The sequence below is a fragment of the Talpa europaea genome, assembly GCF_964194135.1.
Source record: "Talpa europaea genome assembly, chromosome: 1".
In the NCBI taxonomy this organism is placed as follows: Eukaryota; Metazoa; Chordata; class Mammalia; order Eulipotyphla; family Talpidae; genus Talpa; species Talpa europaea.
In genome coordinates this window covers 126,934,636-126,954,025 of record NC_140073.1, presented here as the reverse complement: position 1 = coordinate 126,954,025, position 19,390 = coordinate 126,934,636, and the positions used below count along the sequence as shown (strand labels likewise).

Below are 19,390 nucleotides of genomic sequence, written 5' to 3'. Positions count from 1 at the left end.
TTCTTGTCAGGATTTTGAACTGAATGGTGAGGACAGGGATTTTATCTCAGCACTCAGTGCTGGTGACTGTTGGTTACTGAGAATTAATTACTAGGGGAACTCAGTCTCAGGGGCTCCACTTCTCTTGCTTGACAGGGATCACAGTATGTCACAAATACAAAGGAATTATCTTTGCCAATTTTTATAAAATTATTTTTTTCCTTCTGTAATTCTGACAATGTGTACACATTCAGAAACAGGATTCTGTGAATAAGAAACTGATCCCCAGAACTATAAATGAAGGCCTAGCAGAAGCAGTATAGAAAGTCAGGATTGAGGCCTCCCTGGGGGCGCAAGGGGTTAAGCACAGCACTATGATGCAATCTGCAGGGAGAGACCCTGTGGCGAAGCAGACCTCTCCTGTCTCGCCCCTCAGCAGTGTATTTCAGTCCGTCTGCTTGTTCTGATCCCCACTCTGTCTCTGGTGAATCCTCTCACCCCCCAAACCCCTGGCCTGTACCCCAGCTCTTGTATGCATGAATAAATAAATCTTTAAAAAAAAAAGAAAGTCAGGATACCAGATGTCTATTTTGATTATGGTTTTTGAGGTTGAGACGAGAAAGGATGAAGGATGAAGAAACAAAGTTTGCAGGTAAATGGGTGAAAGGCGAAAGGTGCATGACTGTCTTATCAGGTTCATCTCTGTGTCCATTGCTCCTATTTTCATTTAAACACAAACCTTTCCTGCTGGAAAAAAATAAGGTCCTTGTCTCCACAACTCCTCTCGGTTCCCACGCTGTCGCTCCTACTCATAACCCAAACTTTTTTGTATTTGTTTTAGATTTGTCTAGACTGGTGTCTCCCTCTCTTTCAGTCTCCAAACACTGGTATCTGGGCTCACATCTTTCTACCTTAATGTGCTGAGTTCTCTTTGCCATACCCAAAAAGGAACGACTTCCTTGTCAATCTATGCAATAGATGCCTTTAATTCCTATACCACGTACCTTTCAAACCTATGACACTGTTGAACATATTCTCTTTTTTGGTTTCTTAGTTCCTAATTATCTCTGGTCATGTTTGTTTTCTCAGTTCTGTTCGCAGGGTCCTATCCTGTCTATCTCTTAAACACTGTTCTCTTTTTTTTCCCCCTAAACTAGTCCCTTGTTCTAAACACTCCCTGAACCATTTAATTTATCCTCACGGTTTTGAATGTCATTTATATGGTAATAAACTTCAAATACATTTCCCAGCACAGGAATTATCTTCTGAGTTTCGACTTATATGCAGTCACCAGTCCTTTTTTGCAATTATTTGTTTCACAATCACCATGTCCCACACTGGACTTATTGCTCTTTTTAAAGTATGCTCATGCTCTTTTCGCTACCTTAGAGAATGATGCTGTTGGGGTTTTTGGAGTCAGTGGGTTTGGAGTGCGGGGTCCTTGGATTAACTCTGGGAAAGTTTTCACCAGCGGCACATGGCAAGTTTCCCAGGCGAGTTTCTCCACGAGACAGAGACTGTAGTTATATTTAAAGGACAATTTTATTAGGGAAAGGGACAGAAGAAAAAGGGCACTTGCATAGACATAAGCGGGCAGGAAGAGCTGCCCGGAAAGGGATAGGTTTGCTGAGAGAGGCCTGCATGGTTGTAGGCGGGCGGCCATGAGAGCGGTCTCCCCTGAGGGAGGTCAGTGGAGAGAAGTCCCCAGCAGGTACAGGTCACGGGCAGGCAGGAAGCTGCTGCCCTGCAGGACAGAGTGGATGAAATGAAACACCTACATAGGCACAGGTGGGCAGACAGTGCTGCCCCGAGACTGTGCAGAGACTGCACTGATATAGTCTTCTTTTCTTTGGGAGGGGCTCACTCCTTGTGAGTCATCAGTTGGTTGCTAATTTTGGATAAATGTGTAGAATTTGAAAGGAACCTAAGATTCTACAATGGGCTCAATCTCCATATCTTTACCTTTGGATGTGCCTGCAGATACCTGCTTGCATGTTATGCTTTGTAATCTAGGCCCACACCTAAGGATACTAGTCTGTGCCTAAGGGTACCAGTTTCCACAACTGTGTTGTCTGAGCCTAAGGATCTTGGTTTCCATAGCTGTGTCAATGGCTATGCTAATCTCTTCTACCCCCACCTCCTTGTGGCACACCTCCTTTCAGGTTTTTTTTTTTTTTTTTCTATTTTTATCCTCCATCAATGCCACCATTCATGTGGGTATCCAAAGCAATACAATTCTGCCTTTTAAACATCCCCATCTCGATGAAACCATCTTCTGAATATTTCTTGAATTTGTGCGTTTGTCTCCCATATCTTGACATTAGCCCAGTTCTGAATTCTTATAGAAGTGTTTCTAACGTGTCTCTCTCTTGCCTCCAGCCTTATATTTCCCCTATCCTTCCACTAGAACAAAATTAAGGTAATCTTTCTAAAATGAAAATACAACCCTGTCATTTATCCTCCTGCTTGTCCTTCTAGTTTATCTTCAATTTTCCTCCTTTTAAAATCATTATTTTTTATGTTGCTGTAAAATATACATATCAAAAATCATGTTCTAACCATTTTAATCATGTTCTAACCATTAGGTACATTCGCACTGTTGTGTAAGGATTGCTACATTCATATTCAAAAATTTTCCTCTTACAAAACTGAAACTCTATACTCTTCAAACAATAATTCTTCATTCCTCCCTAGCTCTGCCCCTGGCAACCACCATTGTGTCTATATAAATTTGATGACTCTATGTACTTTATTTAAGTGGAAATCATACCGTATTTGTCCTTTTGTGATGGCTAATTTCAATTAACACAGTGCCTTCATGGTTCACCCATGATGTAGTATGTGTCAGGATTTTCTTCCTTTTAAAGATTGAATAATATTTCCATTGCATCCATCAATAACAGGCTGGTTGAGGAATTATGGGGCGCACTAGGCAGTGTCAAAAATAAAAACTCATCTCTAAGCTGTGTTGTTAGTAGGATAAGCAAAAATAGGTTTATAGTGTGCAAGCATTTGTCAAAGTGATACCGGAATTGTCAGGTCTAGTCTCCCAGCCAGGAACAGATCTCAGGCTGCAGGGCAGCGTTGAGTCCCAGCCACTAGACCCCCCAGGGTTGGTCTCACAAAGCCGCAGCAGGAACTTCGCAGACACGCTCAGGCAAGCAAGCGAGAAGAGGCAGGTTCGTTTATAGAAAGAAAAAGCTTATTGAGGAGAAAAAGAGCAGAAATAAAGTGGGACTCCCAGGCCAGGGAACCAGGCCTGAGAGGGGCAAGGAAGCCAAAGTGGAGTCGTGTCTCAGGGAATATATACCTTTTTTTCCTCATTATTCTAAAGCTTCAACAGTCTCTCTGTGATTGGTTAGTTCTCGGCTGTCTCACTTAATTTGCTACTGAGTGGGGATCTTCACATTTCTTATCTAACGGCTTTGTCTTTCCCCATTTGTTGCATCTTTAAATTTATGGCCCAGTCTTCTGGATGGGCATCCCTGCATTGAAGTTAAACAGCTGCCCTTCTAATGTGTCCATAAATTAAACCACTCTCCATTTCGCCAATCTCCGCCTTCCTTTACCACCAGGACTAGCATTAACAATTTTGTCCTTGGTTCTGGGATGTTTGTTTTTCCTAGTGGAATGGGTTACTTTCCTTTGGTTGTCCTTATCTCTGAAGCCTCCCTAAATTCTTCAGAGGTCCCCTCCTGCACTGTCCCTAAAAGTGCCTAATTTCTAGCTTGCCCTGTGTCTCAAAAGTAAAACAGATATATATATATATATATTTATATATAGAAATTTCTGGAAGTTTACCAAAGAAATTCATAACACTGATTGCCTCTGGCAAGGTGAGAAGGCAGGCGGTTGGGAGTAGGAAGGAGACTTCCTGTGTAAACTTTTATTTTATTTGAGTGTTTTTCCCCTATGCCTATATAATTTTTAAAAATAAATACCAATATTAACACTATGCAAAAAAATTCTTGTTGTGTGTATTGTCACATTTTGTTTATTCATCCTTCATGAGCACTTGGGTTGCTTGCACCTTTTAGTTATGGTGAATAATACTGGTGTAAACACAGGTATACAAATATCTGTTTCTGTCCCTGCTTTTAGTTCTTTGGGGCATATCCCCATAGTGGAAATGCTGGATTCAGTGGTAATTCTATTTTTATTATTTTGAGGAAGTGCCGAACTTTTATCATTGTGGTTGCATCATTTAGCATCCCCACTAGTAGTGTCCCAATATTTTCATATCCTCATCAATACTTATTATCTGGTTTTTTTCATAATAGCTATCCTAAAGGATTTGAAAAAGTATCTCTTTTGTGATTTTCACTTGTGTTTCCATAGTGATTAAAGGTCATTTCAAGTGATTAAAGGTCAGTTATAATCCTGGGGAAAATTGCCCATTTTTTCAAATGGGGTTATTTATTTGTTTTTTATTGTTGTTGGATTTTAGGAATTATCTGTGAGTTTAGGACATTAATCCCATATTATCAGATATTTGATTTGCAAATAATTGCTTCCATTCCATGGGTTGCCTTTTTACTCTGTTGACAGTGTCCCTTCATGTTAAAACTGATGTTTTAAATTTTGATGAAATCCAGTTTATCAATTTTTGTACAACTATTGTCATATAAAGAAATCACTGCCATATCCAGTGTTTCTCCTACGTTTTCTCCTACATGTTATATATTTTTAGTTCTACATTTAGGACTTTCATATTTAGTTAGCTCTTTTATAAGTTATCAGGCAAAGGTCCAACTTCATTCTTTTGCATGTGGCTATTCAGTTTTCCAAGCTCCACTTGTTGAAAAGACACTGTTTTGATTCCTAAACTTTGTAGTGAATTTTAAAATCAGGAACTGTGAGTACCTCCAACTTTGTTCTTTTTCAAGAGTGTTTGTATTATTCTAGGTCCCTTGAAATTACACAGGAATTTTAGGTGGGTTCTTAGTCTCTTAACATACAACTTTTCAGTGGCAGTCAACTTCCCTTGCAAACGAAAGTCCTTTTTATAGAGTCCTTTAAGATCTAGCACTTGCTTATCCCCTCACCTCCATGTCTGGATTCTAACGCCCTTTCCCCACATGTACTCTCCAACCTTTCAGAACCACTTCCAGTTCTTCTGAAGATCACCTACACCTGCTTCAGGCTTCTTTTATAGAATCTAATTTCTGCCTCAAACATTGTAAGCCAGGCCCTATCTTCTTTCCCTCAGATCTCAACTTTCACACCCCTTTCATATCTCCCAGGAGAAATTAATTGGTGATCTATGTCCCCTTCCCTATCACCCCAGAACTCTCAGCCTTGTCGCCAGGGCTTTAAAGCTGCTTGCTCCAATATCCCTCTGGCCTGTGTTGAAGGGACTGTGTCTGGCTCACTTTTATATGCCCACTGATCACTGGTGAAAGTTGGTGTAAAGATATTCTTGAAGATTCTTTTTCTGGTATCTTCTAAAGGGTGGTTTTCTACTCTGTGAAAAGAATCTAGAAAGGGATTTAGAAGCACACAGATAATAGAAAAAAATAAAAAGGTGCTTACTGGCTCCAGTCTTCACATGTCTTCCTTTCCTAATGTAACAGGGTGGTCCACAGGAAAGGGGGAGCTTCCAGGTTCCCTGCCCCACCCAAAAGGAGGGTGGAGCTGAGCTGGGAGAGAGGAAGCTGCAGAGGAGACTGAGGAAGGAATGAAGCAGGATGGAGCCAGAAGGAGACCCGGAGGAGGCACATGGAGCCTAGAGACACGTGAAGAAACTGCTTGTCTTTTGGTCGTGGACTGGGTGACACAGATGTGGGTGAGACCCGTGGGGAGGTGACAATGGCAGCTTTTATCTTGATGTTGATTTTGCTCTTTTCCTTCTGGGCTTGTCTGGTTGTTTCTTACCCTTTTCTGTGGGTCCCCACTGGAAGATGCTTTAGACTTGTGGCAGGCTTTGGGGCCTTGCTCTGAGGCAATCCCATTTGGATGGACTTTTACCCACCAGGGGATGGGTAACTTTGGGTGCATGGTTTAGAAACTATATTCTTTGCCTTTCCTGTATTGTTTCCTAATTGCGTTAAAGTTCCTTCCCATTAAAGTCTCATAAGTTTTGTGTTGATGCAGCGGAAGGGAGAACCCATTTAGAGCAGGCAGGTTTGCCGGGGTCTGTGCTGCCCCTCTCCCTGCCCTCTAACACTAACTCCACTCACCCATAGTAGTATTGAAGTTTGCAATATTTTCATTTTACCTGTCTTCCAAGACCGTCTAGACAGAGTTAAGCTTAAGGCAGGGATCCGGAGAGACCAGCTAAGTTTGATCTCTAATCAAAGGGAATTCCCCCCTCCTGGCAGGAGAACCACCTACCTCCTTCAGCTGTTTGGTGGAGCACCTCGCGCCATCCAGCACCCTGGGAAAGCGCCTCCTGCGGGACCGCGCCGCGGGTTGGGGGTGCAGTCCTAGGAGCAGCAGATGACCGGAAATGGAACCTGCGCAGACCTGTTGCTTAGTAACGAACACGGCCAGGACGCTCTACAGCCTCAGCGCTGAGGGAGCCAAGACCCAGGGTGAACCTGCAGCGTCGCGCCTCTGTCCGGAGGGGTTCCCGGGGCGCAGAACTGGAGCGACCTAGCAGCGGTCGGGACGACCCCGCAGCCATGAGCAGCCAGCAGGTGAGAGGGCCGCTCCTCGCTCGTCTGGCTCGGCTGGGAAGCTTCCCCACCTTTTAAAAGTAGTAGAAACCCCGGTCGACCGCACTTTCCATTTGTGACTCTGCGGGGCAGTTCATGTAGGAAATGTGATACGGAGTGTTTTTTCTGCAAAAACTTATATATTTCCTTATCAACCGTTCGTCCTTGATGTTGTCATAACAACCAAACTTAGTGAAGTGCTGCGCCAGCAGAGTAAACCTGAGCCCCCAGGTGTAGCCAAGGTGCTAATTATTGGTGGGTGTGTTTGGGTGGAGGGAAGCTCGCTGGGGAGTTGCAGTGGGTTTGGGCTCTCTGGCTGGAATCCAAACCACTTCTTAGCTCTGTGGCTTTGGGCAAATCACTTGCCTTTCTGTCCCCTCTCCCTTTTTTATGCAAAGGTAAAAATCAGGACAATATTTCCTTCTTCCTGTGCTGGTTGTGAAGGTCAAATAAGATAGGATAGTCTAGAATACCGCACCGGACCATACCTTACTATACCTTACCATACATGCCAATCACGAAAGGGTTTCATAAGTGCAAATAAAATTTTAAAGAAAATATCTCCATGGCATATAATAAAATAAGTTGCAATAGTTATTTTTCGGAACTCTTTCTATACTGAAATTATGAACAACTGTAAATAAAAGAAATGTGGAAGGATAGTCAAACTTTTAAATGCCCGAACAGAGTGGGGAGATTTTAAGTGTGGACATTATTCTTACTAGCTAGAAAACATGACTAATTCTCTAGATGCACAAGTGAAAGGACTTTTAAGCATCCTGGTACTGGATGGCAAACAGTTGTTTTGAAGCCTCCAATTTTTACTTAGTTTCTTTGACAGTAAAGTATAATTATTTTTCAGTGCTTCATAATTTTGTTTTCTAGTGTTAGTTTATTGTGGAAAGGATGTTAAATGGTTATTTATTTCCCTGACTTCACTAAATGTCAAGCCCCTAAATAATAAATTAATCAAATAAGCAATTAATTTCTAGATAATCAGAACTTTTGTTTTCAGCATTTTATTGAAACGTGTAGCAAATTGAGAACTTAGAAACAAGTCCTTTGATCCCCTTTCCAGTGTAATTAGTAGTGAAAGAACAGATAAACAAACAAAAAAAGGATGAAGAAATTGATACGGGTACTTAAAACAGAGCAGTTAGATTAATAAATTGTGCTAGAGATTTTTTTGATATTGTCATCAAGTCCTGTTTAAATATCTTGCTATCCCTATTAGCACACATTAATGACTTAATTGGCTGATGCTCAAATCAGTCTTTAGCCTAATCTTGAATCATATTCTATATTGTTGAAATTTAAAATACATTATTTACCATATCAAAATGATATTTCTGAATTGCTATTATTTCCCAAAGCCCCTAGTTGACCAATCTACTAATTAAAAGCATCCAACTAAAGTCCTGTTGTCTGTTAAGTTTTAAGTTTTACTTCATCTTAATAAAAGTGATTATTGGAAATGACCCTCCTTACTTCCCTCACTCCCCCATTAAAAAGGGAGGATACATAAACATTATTGACAAGTCAGAAGGATTTTGAAAAAAAATGGACATGAGCCCATCTAGAATTATTCCCATTTCCTACTATTTTTAAACAGCAGAGGGCCCTCTCTCACTGCTTTTCTTGACTTGTTATTTAAAAACTTTTCACTTATGCTAATTCAGAGTGTAGTTTTCTTTTTGAAAGGATGAAGTTTTTATATCTTAACCTAAAACAAATGGAATGGATTAAACTTTGGAAATACAATTTTATGTGACATTTACTTATGTATTCATCTAGTTTGAAAAAGTGAGCAGGTGGTAAAAGCATATTTGCTGAAGGAGATGTTAACATACTCATCTCATTAGTGGAAAGTAGAGAGTGACATGGCATTTTTCAGGAACAGCAGTCTGGGCTCTTCTTTTCGTTAAGTATGTAAAAGAAATCTAAGTCCATTAACTGCTCATTTCATCTTAAAAATTAATTAACACGTAAAATAAAGCACTATTAGTTTCAGAGTTTTAAAATACAATATCCAAAGACCAGGACGCTCCCTGCAAATTCATTACAGATTGTGAGCAGAGAAGAGGAAGAAGCTGTCGGTTAGCACTTTCTTCTAGTTGCTGAATTAAGTAGTTTTGCATTTATATGAAGCTCAGTCCCTGTTTTCCTTCATATCTTCTTGATGTCATTGCTTAAAAAGGCATCAGATGAAAATAGTTGGCAATGAAGCCAATAGCATGGTTCTAAATTTAAAAATCATAACTCAAATATATGACCATAATATTTAAATCAATCTGCTTAACTTTAAAAAAATTAAAATCATTTTATTTATTTTTAATTGAGGTAATATTTGGATACCACACCAGCAGTGGTGCCACCGTAGTGACCCACCACCAACTCACCTATAGTCCACCACCATAGTTCATTGTGCTTTCTCTCATCTTTATTCAATCCTATTAAAGTTTGAAAGGTTTTGTTGATTTAACCAGACAGCAGACAGCTTCTTATAATTATTATTCACTTAACCAGACACATTCATAAATTCTCGTCACTTGATCAGAATGGTTGAACTTTTGATTACAGCAGGCTTACAGTATCCCTTGCAACAGAAAAGTAGTTGAACATCATCAAAATAAATGCAAAGCTAGACTACTTTAGGAAGACCTAGACTCTCTAGCACTTTTAATTTTTGGTAGCATAAAATTATATTAATCAGGACCCAACAGAAAACAGATGGCATGCTCACAATGATTTAATTGAAGAGAATTTATAAAGAGATCATTTGCAGTGGTGTGGGCAAGGTTAAGGGAAGGAACCAAGTGGAATGATGAGGTACTTAAGATTAGTAGCAATAGAAAACCATTACCACTCCTAGGTCTGACTCCTACTCCTAGAAGTGGGAGTGGCTGTGGGTCACTTGGTGGCAAAGGTATTTGCTGAGATATCTCAGGTCTGGGCTGGGAAGTGAGCAAATCATCCTCTGCAATGCTGAAAACCTTGAGAAGCATCTCCCTTTGTGTTGTGAGGAAGGCTTCCTGGAAAGCTGCCCACAGGGATACAGTGAAAGCTGCTGGAGGCTGTGTCCACTGGGCTAGTCCCATACACCAGACCAGGAAGGTTCCCATCGGCAAGGATGCTGACTGCCAGGAGCCATATGCTGGGAGCAATGAGAAAAGGCTTGGAGCCAGGAAGAAAAGTCCCTCCCTTTAACAGTGTCTGTTTAGAACCCTCTATAATGTGCCACCTGGGAAAAAATGTTTCGAGAGTCACAAAGAAAGAAAGCATGGACTTTATGCTGAGAGGCAATGGATTGATAAGTGGCCAAAGCATAACTCATACTATATTGATTTATGAAACTGAGCATTGTTCTCAACAGTGCTGCCTCTAATCTAGAGGAAATTCCTACCCTAGACTTATTCTGTGCAGCAAAGAAGGCAAAGACATTTTTTTCCTGAAAGTTACTACTAAAAAGTACATGCTACTTTAGTAATTTGCACATTAACCTGAGTGCATTGTTACCTTAGGAAGTGGAGCATTCTGAGGGTTAAAACATGCAGTTTGAGTCATAGAGAAGGGAGGTGGGGCTGAGGAAACCTTAGATGCTAATTAGATTCAGAAAAATTCCCAGAAGATGTGACCAATTCCCCACTAGGCACCCTTGTGAAAAATCAATTGCCCATTTGGGTTTTGGTTTAAGGTTAACTTTGCTTTCATGTTTGTGTCTCTGACTTGACTTTCTATTTGAGGCAAAGGAATAACATTAAGAACATCTGCATCCTGCTTTGAAAGATTAATCAACATAATTTTCTCAAAAAACAAAGTCAACTGCCGTAAATGTATGCGTTCACTTCTGAACTCCTAATTCTTTTTCTTCAGTCTATAGGTTTATCCTTATCTAGACTTCATCATTGCAGCTTTGTAGTAAGTTGTGAACTGGTCCCTCACATTTCCATGTGACTTTTAAAATTGATTTGTCAATTTCTAAAGGGAAAAAAAAAAGGCATCCTGGTAGGGGTTGTATTGGACTTGAAGTATTTGGGGGTGAGTATTGTGTGTTAACAATATTAATCTTTCAATCATGAGCATGAGATGTCTTTCCATTTATAAAAAGTGATCTTTAACTTCTTTCAATAATGTCTTATAGTTTTCATTGTATAAGTCTTGCATTTCTTTTGTTAAATTTATTCTCAAGTATTTCATTCTTTTTGATGATATTGTGAATGGATTTGTTTCTTATTTTCAATTCTCTGCTGTTTATTGCTGTTTCTAGAAATGCAACTGACTTTTGTTTATTAACCTAGTATCCTCCAACCTTGTTGAACTTGTTCATGAGCTTTAAACTTTGTGAATCTCTTATGATTTCAGTATTGAAGATTATACTATATGTAGAGCATGTTGTAGAATATTTTGGATGATGTGTGTTTTATTTTATACTAGACAACCTCTAATATTTAGTTGAGTGAATCAATTTTAGCATTAACAGAATAAATGGTTTCTTTTTCTCATGTTTTTTTTTTTTTTTTCCATGCAGGATAAACCAACCAGCAAAGAAAAATCCAAGACACCAGTAAGATTTTTTCCACAGTTGTCTATGGTAACTTACTAATATACCACCATTCTTTATCTCTTTTATAATACTATTGTTTAGTGGTTTTTGAATTGCAAAAAAGTTACTGAATTTCTGATTTGGAATTTTATGCTCTTCATTTGATTCCTTTCTGATGAAGAACTTCTATGAGGTATATCCCTTAGGAAAAATAACTAAATAAAGCAAACCTATAAGCTATAATTTCCTAACTTGTATAGAATTTTTTACTATTCTGAGTAAAAGAATCATGCAGGTAGGCTAGCAGAAGCAATGTTGGAGTCAAAAAATGAGGGACGTGAGTTCTAGCTTCGTCTTTCATGGTTCTGTGACTATTGGAGAGTTTCATACCTCTCAGAACCTCAGTTTCTGAATCTTAAATTGAGAAGAGTTGACTTGATCTCTGAGGAAATGCCTTTTTCACTGCTAATATACTGTGAAGATGTTCTAAATCTTGTCATCATTTCTTATTATTCTGAGTTTAAATTGTCATTGTCCTGTGGGAGAAGTAGTTAATAAACATTTTTACTTGATAAAGTGTTCAATAAGTTAAATTTTAGTGCAATAAATTTATCTAGGAACTATGTTGAGTTTAATGCCACTGAATTACAGTCTTGTGACTTGTAGAAGCTGAGGGTAAGGAAAGGGTTGATGCAAACATTTGTTTTGAAACATTTTAAAAGGTTAGAATGAATTGTATAGTAGAATTTGCTGTTTCATACAGAGAAGATTGTTAATTTGCAATGAAAGATTTTTTTTCAGCTTAAAAAAACTGAAATGAAAAATTTCAAGTGAATGTTCTTAACATTTCAAGGGTACATGCTTTAATTGTGAACCTATTTGTGTTAATAGTGCCAAGATAACACACTGTGTTCTGTAAAGTATTATCATAGCATTTTTTTCACTTCTATTAATATCTAAACTTCCTAATTTGAAAAACAAAGATCTGAAAAGGACATTTTATTTTCTCTTTAAAGATTCAACAAATTTTAATGTTTGAAACATCCACTAAATTTAAAATTATTAAATGAACATTCAGTAGCTGAATGGAATAATCCTTTCTAGCCAGTGAGGTGTTACTTGTGTAAAATACTTTTGTTGTTGATTTCAAAACATAACTTTGCTCCTATTTGACTATATTTTGCAACTTCCTTTCTATATCTTTTGAGTTTTTTTATCTTTTAAGAGAAATCATGTTTTAAGAGCTATTTAAAAAGTAATCCAATGGTTAAAAATCTTTTCATTTCACTATTAAAGTTTGCATATGAATAAAATTTCCCAGCAGTAGTCAAAGTCTAGAGTGATTTTCATTACATGCTTTCACGCTTCCAGAGATAACTTGTCGAAATGGTGGCTCTCAGCTCTGGGAGCTGGTGACCTGATTCTCATCCTTTCTGCACCTTCACTCATAGCTCACCCACTATCCTTAAGGATTTTAATCTTTTGATCTTTTAAATGAGTGTAGGAGGAAAAAAGAGAACTTATTTTTAAGTTGTCTTAGACTATTTAACTGTGAAAGGAGGGCCTGAAAAAAAGAGACTTGTGTGCAGTGTATTGGAGAAGTGATTGCAGGGAGCTGGAGTAAGGGATCAGGGAAAGTAAAATGAGGAAAGAGAAGCCAATATGAGGATGTGTTACTAAGTCAGTTGGTCTATCTCTTAATCGGGCTGCTTCTGCCATGATCTTCTGAGGAGCTTATAGAATTCTTCTTGGAATTCTCCACCTGAGGATGATTGGAAGAAGCATTTTCCCATCGGCTATCATCTCACATATGGGGGGATTGCTCGTTAGGATGCTAGCTGCCATCCACTTTTGGCAGCTTTTGTCTACATACAGAACAGGCTACCCAAGGAGTACCATGCTGTGGCACTGTAGAAACCCCACAACAGAAAATAGACACTTTCTTGATGTGAAACATTGTTATTCCAAAATGAATTGATGCCAGCACAGAACTATTCACTGGAGCCAAAGGTGAGGCCAGGAGGATGAGAAAGGGTGTGATACACCGGAATTGTCTGACAGAAAAGGCAGTTCCCTAGGGCTGGCCTCACAAAAGTGTCAAAGTGGAGAGATGGGATGGCTTATGCCTATGTCTTCATCTGAAAGGAAACTAAATGCAGGATAAAATGTAATTGTCTGTTAGATTTGTAAAAATATGTAGCTATTACTATGTAGCTATTACACAGCAGTGTAAGAAGGAAATGTTAGGACCTGTGCCATCCTTCTCCACCCAGGGAGCTCAGTTTACAGAATGAGCTGTGTAGAAGTATTAAGAAGTCAGGCTTGAGGGGCTTGTGTGGGATCCCTGGGTTTAGCAGGGTGTTTACTCAAGGCACATTTGTAGTTTGTAGCAGTTCCATTATAATAGACTTCATTTGAGTTGCCACTCTGTCCTGGGGTTAAATTTCCAAGGCACTTGGACCATATATCCCAAGCCTTTCCTTTCTGTCTCCTGCAGCTGCTTTCTGTGAGGCCTTTGCCACACATCCTTTGGGGAAGCTTTCAATATGAGAGCACTTATTGCACCTCTTAGCTTGCAAATGTGCTCACGTCTCCCATCTCATACTGCAGTGCACTGGCAATGTGGAAGGCAGCCATTTGTGATGCAGCACTATATGTACAGAACATCCACCTGACCTGGGAAATACTGCCTGAAACTTCTTGTAATTTTTTTTTTAACACCGTCAGACAAGGACTTGTTTGACAAATTTATACTTTTTTTCCTAAAAAAATAACAATAAAGTTAAAATGATTTTAAAGTCAGTTTATAGTAGATGGAGCAGAGAGGTGGGCTAGGAGAACAGGATAGGCACCCATGTAAAGTATAAACAATAGAATTATTAAATGAGTTCTAGGCACAATCAAAGGAGTTAACATGCATTTGGAGTTAAGAAAGAAAATCTGAACTTTCTTGACCTTGGTCTTGAAGTGTGGGATTTTAAAAAGAGGTACTGAGAGGCGTGTTGGTGGCTCTATTAGTCAGGGTAATTAATACCAGCTGACCTGACAGGCAGACCTCCATACCTCAGCGAATTGATTACCCCCTCCTTATTAAATATCTGATGTGGGTCCAGTAGCCCCCCATTCACCCAGTCTCTTACAGATACATGCAGTCTCTTTGTTGGTAGGGGCAGAAGTAAGAGAGCAATGGCAGCCATGCCAGCTCTTAGCTGCTGTCTGTGCTCACTTTTCACTGACTGTCACAGGCTAAATGTTGTGAAGTGACTGCAGGAGATCCTGGGATAAGGAATAGGTAGGGGCATATTAAAGAAGTCTGGGAAACCAAGATGAAGACTTGCACCTAATTTAACAGAGAGCTTTTTGATGTTTCTGATCAGGGGAGCAGATGATGAGAGCTGTGTCTTAGGAAGGTTGAGGTGGCCTTCAGTTGCTAGCATTTTCTCTAAATCAAAGTCCATGTCTTCTGTGCCTGGATTATTTTTTTAAAAGCCATTAGACTATATACAATGCTGATCCTAGTCTCCTTCTCATAGATCTTGTTTACTGTTGTCAGAACCATTTATGAAATAACCCTTTGTATGTCCTTGCCTGATAAATAAGATAACAATATAATTTATCACCCAAACAGAGATGCCATTGAGAGTGAAAGACTACTAATTATGCTTGAGCAAGAAGTGTAAAGTGAAACTATTCCCAGCAAACTGGGAGTTGAGGTCACCCCAAGTGGAGACTATAATGATTCTCTATTTCTTTGCATAACATACAAGCCCCCATGTCTTCCATAATATATAGTACCCACCTAGTCAGCCCTTCCTTGACCTTGACTTAGGTTCCTACTCAAAAATAACCTCTGCAAAGAGGCTTTACTATCCCTTCTAACTTGCTAGTTTTCTATCTTCTCCCTCTCTCCTGTTTTGAGTTTCTCCATTTCACTTACTACTGCTTGACAGTATGATATTTGTATTCTGAAATGGCTATTAGAATGCAGGCTATTAGAATGTAAGTCCATGAGGAACTTTGTCCTGTCATGGCTGTAGATCCAGTGCCTTGAAGGGATGTGTAGGAGTTTAACGAATCATTGTTCAATAGGAGAATGGTCATACTTTTTACTTGAGTTGAGCCAAGTCCTCTCACCATGGATTCCAACATACCCTCTCATTTAACCTCAAATGATTTTTTTTCTAATTAAATTTATTTTCTTACATCATTGTTAATTTTTGGACAGTGCTTGATTTCTCCTCTCAGGTATAGTCCCTGTAATCCTTCTACCACCATAGCACCCCCGATTAATCACCATAGTCCCTTGTGCTCTCTGTTCTGTCCTCTCCCTCCCCCTCCCCTGCTAGATGTCTCAGATCTATAGTCAGCATGCAAATTTTTTCTTTTCCTGACCCTTTGTTCGATTTCCCTCTATTCACCTATAAGCGAAACCATTTGGTATTTCTTTTTCCTTCTGACTTATTTCACTGAGCATAATCCCTTCCAGCTCCATCTGTGTATTTGCAAATTAGCCTACAAGTGACTGCTCCTGATCATCCCTTTGTCTTCACTAAGTACATTGCTGTCTTTCACTCTGGACATTCAACTGGACTTCGACATCCATCCTTTCTCTTTTTGAAACTTTCTTTGGGTACTCTTCTCATACCATCTCCTCTCCTGGGATGGAAGCATATAGTTCTTAATATTATCCTGACTGTGTCCTTTGCAAGAAAGAGACTACAGCATATATAAAGTCCTCATCTATACAAAAGGCACAAATGAGGTATAACACTATTTGCCTCACAGAGTTTATTTATTTATTTTTATCTTGTTTTGGATTTCTCACAAGCTTATTGCAAATTGTTGTAGTTCCCAAGATTCTGTTAAATGATAGAGTGGATATCTTTTTGTAATTTTTATTTTATTTTAATTTACTTCCATATCTTGAATCAGCTTATCCTTTTTCCTCCCTCTCCTTCGTAACCTCAGAACCCTTAGGATGTTATTGCTGTCTGTTGGTTTTGAAAGTGTTTAACATTATCAGCTTGTCTGTTATGTAAATGTCCAGTTTTTTTTTTAAATTGTTCTGTCTTACTTTGCTGCATGTAATTATCTCAAATCGCCCCCCCCATTTTGTTGGAAATGACTGTATTTTATCCTTTCTTCTGGCTATGCATTACTCCATGGTACGTATATACCACATCTTTTTTTTTTTTTTTTATAAATTTTATTGTTATATTCCCCATACAATTGCAGCCCCCCCATTCTGACCCCAATCCCTCCCCTCCCGCCCCCGCCCGCCTAAAAGTGTCTCTGGTTCATAGTTTTTTGTTGATTTTGATTTTCACTTTCTTATAGTTATTCATTTTCCTGGTCCCTTATTTAAGTTTTCTAGATTCCTGCTATGAGTGAGACCATCAGGTATTTTTCTTTTTCTTTTTGGCTTATTTCGCTGAGCATGATCCCTTCCAGCGCCATCCATGTTGCTGCAAATTGCATGTGTTTATCTTTTTTGAATGCTGAGTAATATTCCATGGTATATATGTACCACATCTTCTTGATCCAGTCATCTATTTTTGGGCATTTGGGTTGTTTCCAAAGCTTAGCTATTGTAAACAGTGCTGCTATAAACATAGGGGTGCAGGTGTTCTTTGGAATTGATGTTTCTGTGTCCTTTGGGTAAATACCTAGGAGTGGAATTGCTGGATCATATGGAAGCTCTATGTTTAGTAGGTCCAGAAATCTCCACACAGCTCTCCACAGTGGTTGGACCAGTTTGCACTCCCACCAACAGTGCAGAAGAGTTCCTTTTTCTCCACACCCTCGCCAGCATTTGTTGTTGCTAGTTTTTTTAATATGTGCCATTCTCACTGGTGTAAGATGGTATCTCATGGTAGTTTTGATTTGCATTTCCCTGATGGCAAGTGATGTTGAACATTTTTTCATATGCCTGTTGGCCATTTGCATTTCCTCTTCAGAGAAGTTTCTTTTTAGCTCTTCTGCCCATTTTTTGACTGGATTCTTTTCTTTGTTGTTGTTGAGTCTCATCAGCTCTTTGCAGATTTTTGTGATCAGTCCTTTATCATTAGTGTTGGGTGCAAAAATGTTCTCCCAGTCGGTGGGGTTTCTCTTTGTTTTTGTTATTGTCTCTTTTGCTGTGCAGAAGCTCTTTAATTTGATGTAGTCCCAGCTGTTTATCTTTGCCTTCACTATCACTGCTTTGGGTGATGTGTCTGTAAAGATGTCTTTGATGTGCAGATCACGTAGTGTTTTGCCTATATTTCCTTCTATATATTTTATGGTTTCAGGTCTTATGTCTAGTTCTTTAATCCATTTTGAGTTGATTTTTGTGTATGGTGTGAGGTAGTGGTCAAGCTTCATTCTTTTGCATGTAGCGACCCAGTTTTCCCAGCACCATTTATTGAACAAACTTTCTTTGCTCCAATGCATAGTCTTTGCTCCTTTGTCAAAGATTTGTTGACCATAAATCTGTGGGTTTATTTCTGGATTTTCTATTCGATTCCATTGGTCTGTATGTCTGTTCTTGTTCCAATACCATGCAGTTTTGATGATTATGGCTTTGTAGTATAGTTTGAAGTCTGGGAGTGTAATGCCTCCATTCCCTTCTTTTTTTTTTCAGGAGAGCTTTGGCTATTCGGGGTTTTTGGTGATTCCATATGAATTTCATCAATAATTGTTCTATTTCTTTGAAGAATGACATTGAAATTTTGATTGGAATAGCATTGAATCTGTATATTGCTTTTGGAAGGATGGCCATTTTAATAATGTTTATTCTTCCAATCCACGAGCAGGGGATGTCTCTCCATTTCTTTGTGTCTTCTTCTATTTCTTTTAACAGTGTTTTATAGTTTTCTTTGTATAGGTCCTTTACCTCTTTTGTTAGATTTATTCCCAAATATTTGATTTTTTTGTTTCAATAACAAAAGGGATGGTTTTTTTGATTTCTTCTTCTTCAGATTTATTGTTTGTGTATAGGAAGGCTACTGACTTTTGCATGTTGATTTTGTATCCTGCCACTTTACTGAACTGATTGATGAGTTGAATTAGCTTTTCTGTGGAGTTTTTGGGGTTCTCTATGTATAATATCATATCGTCTGCAAATAGTGATAGTTTGACTTCTTCTTTTCCTATTTGGATTCCTTGGATGTCTTTCTCTTGTCTTATTGCCCTGGCTAGGACTTCCAGTATTATATTGAAAAGCAGTGGTGAGAGTGGACATCCTTGTCTTGTTCCAGATCTTAATGGAATTGCTTTCAGCTTTTCACCATTGAGAATGATACTGGCTGTTGGCTTGTCATAGATGGCCTTTATGATGTTGAGGTATGTTCCTTGTATCCCAAGAATTTCAAGGGCTTTTATCATGAATGGGTGTTGCACTTTGTCGAAAGCTTTCTCAGCATCTATTGATATTATCATATGGTTTTTATATTTCTTTTTGTTGATGTGTTGGATAACGTTGATTGATTTTCGGATGTTAAACCATCCTTGTGCCCCTGGAATGAATCCTACTTGGTCGTGGTGAATTATCTTATGGATACATTGTTGGATTCTGATGGCTAAAATTTTATTGAGGATTTTTGCATCAGTGTTCATTAGGGAGATTGGCTTGTAGTTTTCCTTTTTTTGTGTTGTCCTTGTTCGGTTTTGGTATTAGTGTAATGTTGGCTTCATAGAACATGTTTGGTATTGTCCCTTCCTTCTCAATTTTTTGGAAGAGTTTGTGAAGGATAGGCACCAATTCGCCTCTGAATGTTTGGTAGAATTCATTTGTAAATCCATCAGGTCCTGGGCTTTTGTTTTTGGGGAGGTTTTTGATTACCATTTCAATTTCGCTAATTGTAATTGGTCTGTTTAGGTGTTCTATTTCTTCTTTATCTAGCTTTGGGTGATTGTAGAGTTGTAGGAATTTGTCCATCTCCTCTAGATTATTAAACTTGTTTCCATATAACTGTTCATAGTAGTTACTGATTATTCTTTTGATTTCTGCTGTGTCCGTTGTGATTTCTCCTCTTTCATTGATGATCCTGTTTATTTGTGCTTTCTCCCTTTTTTCCTTTGTGAGCCTGGCTAGGGGTTTGTCTATTTTATTTATTTTTTCAAAGAACCAGCTCTTGGTTTTATTGATCTTTTGGATTGTTTTTTTAGTTTCAATTTCATTTATTTCTGCTTTGGTTTTTATTATTTCTTTTCTTCTACTGGTTTTGGGTTTTTT

The 19,390-nt window shown here is 38.7% G+C and overlaps 1 protein-coding gene across 1 annotated transcript in view; it reads left to right on the top strand.

Moving 5' to 3' along the window:
• Positions 1–9,765: 9,765 nt before the first annotated feature.
• The window catches only part of DNAH7 (dynein axonemal heavy chain 7), a gene marked incomplete at both ends in the record, with an annotated part of 235,690 nt that continues 226,065 nt past the window's right edge, over positions 9,766–19,390 (top strand). The window contains 2 exons of the mRNA XM_084248143.1: positions 9,766–9,846; positions 11,164–11,226. Coding sequence (XP_084104269.1) covers positions 9,766–9,846; positions 11,164–11,226 — 144 coding nt within the window. The remainder of the gene's footprint in view (positions 9,847–11,163; positions 11,227–19,390) is intronic.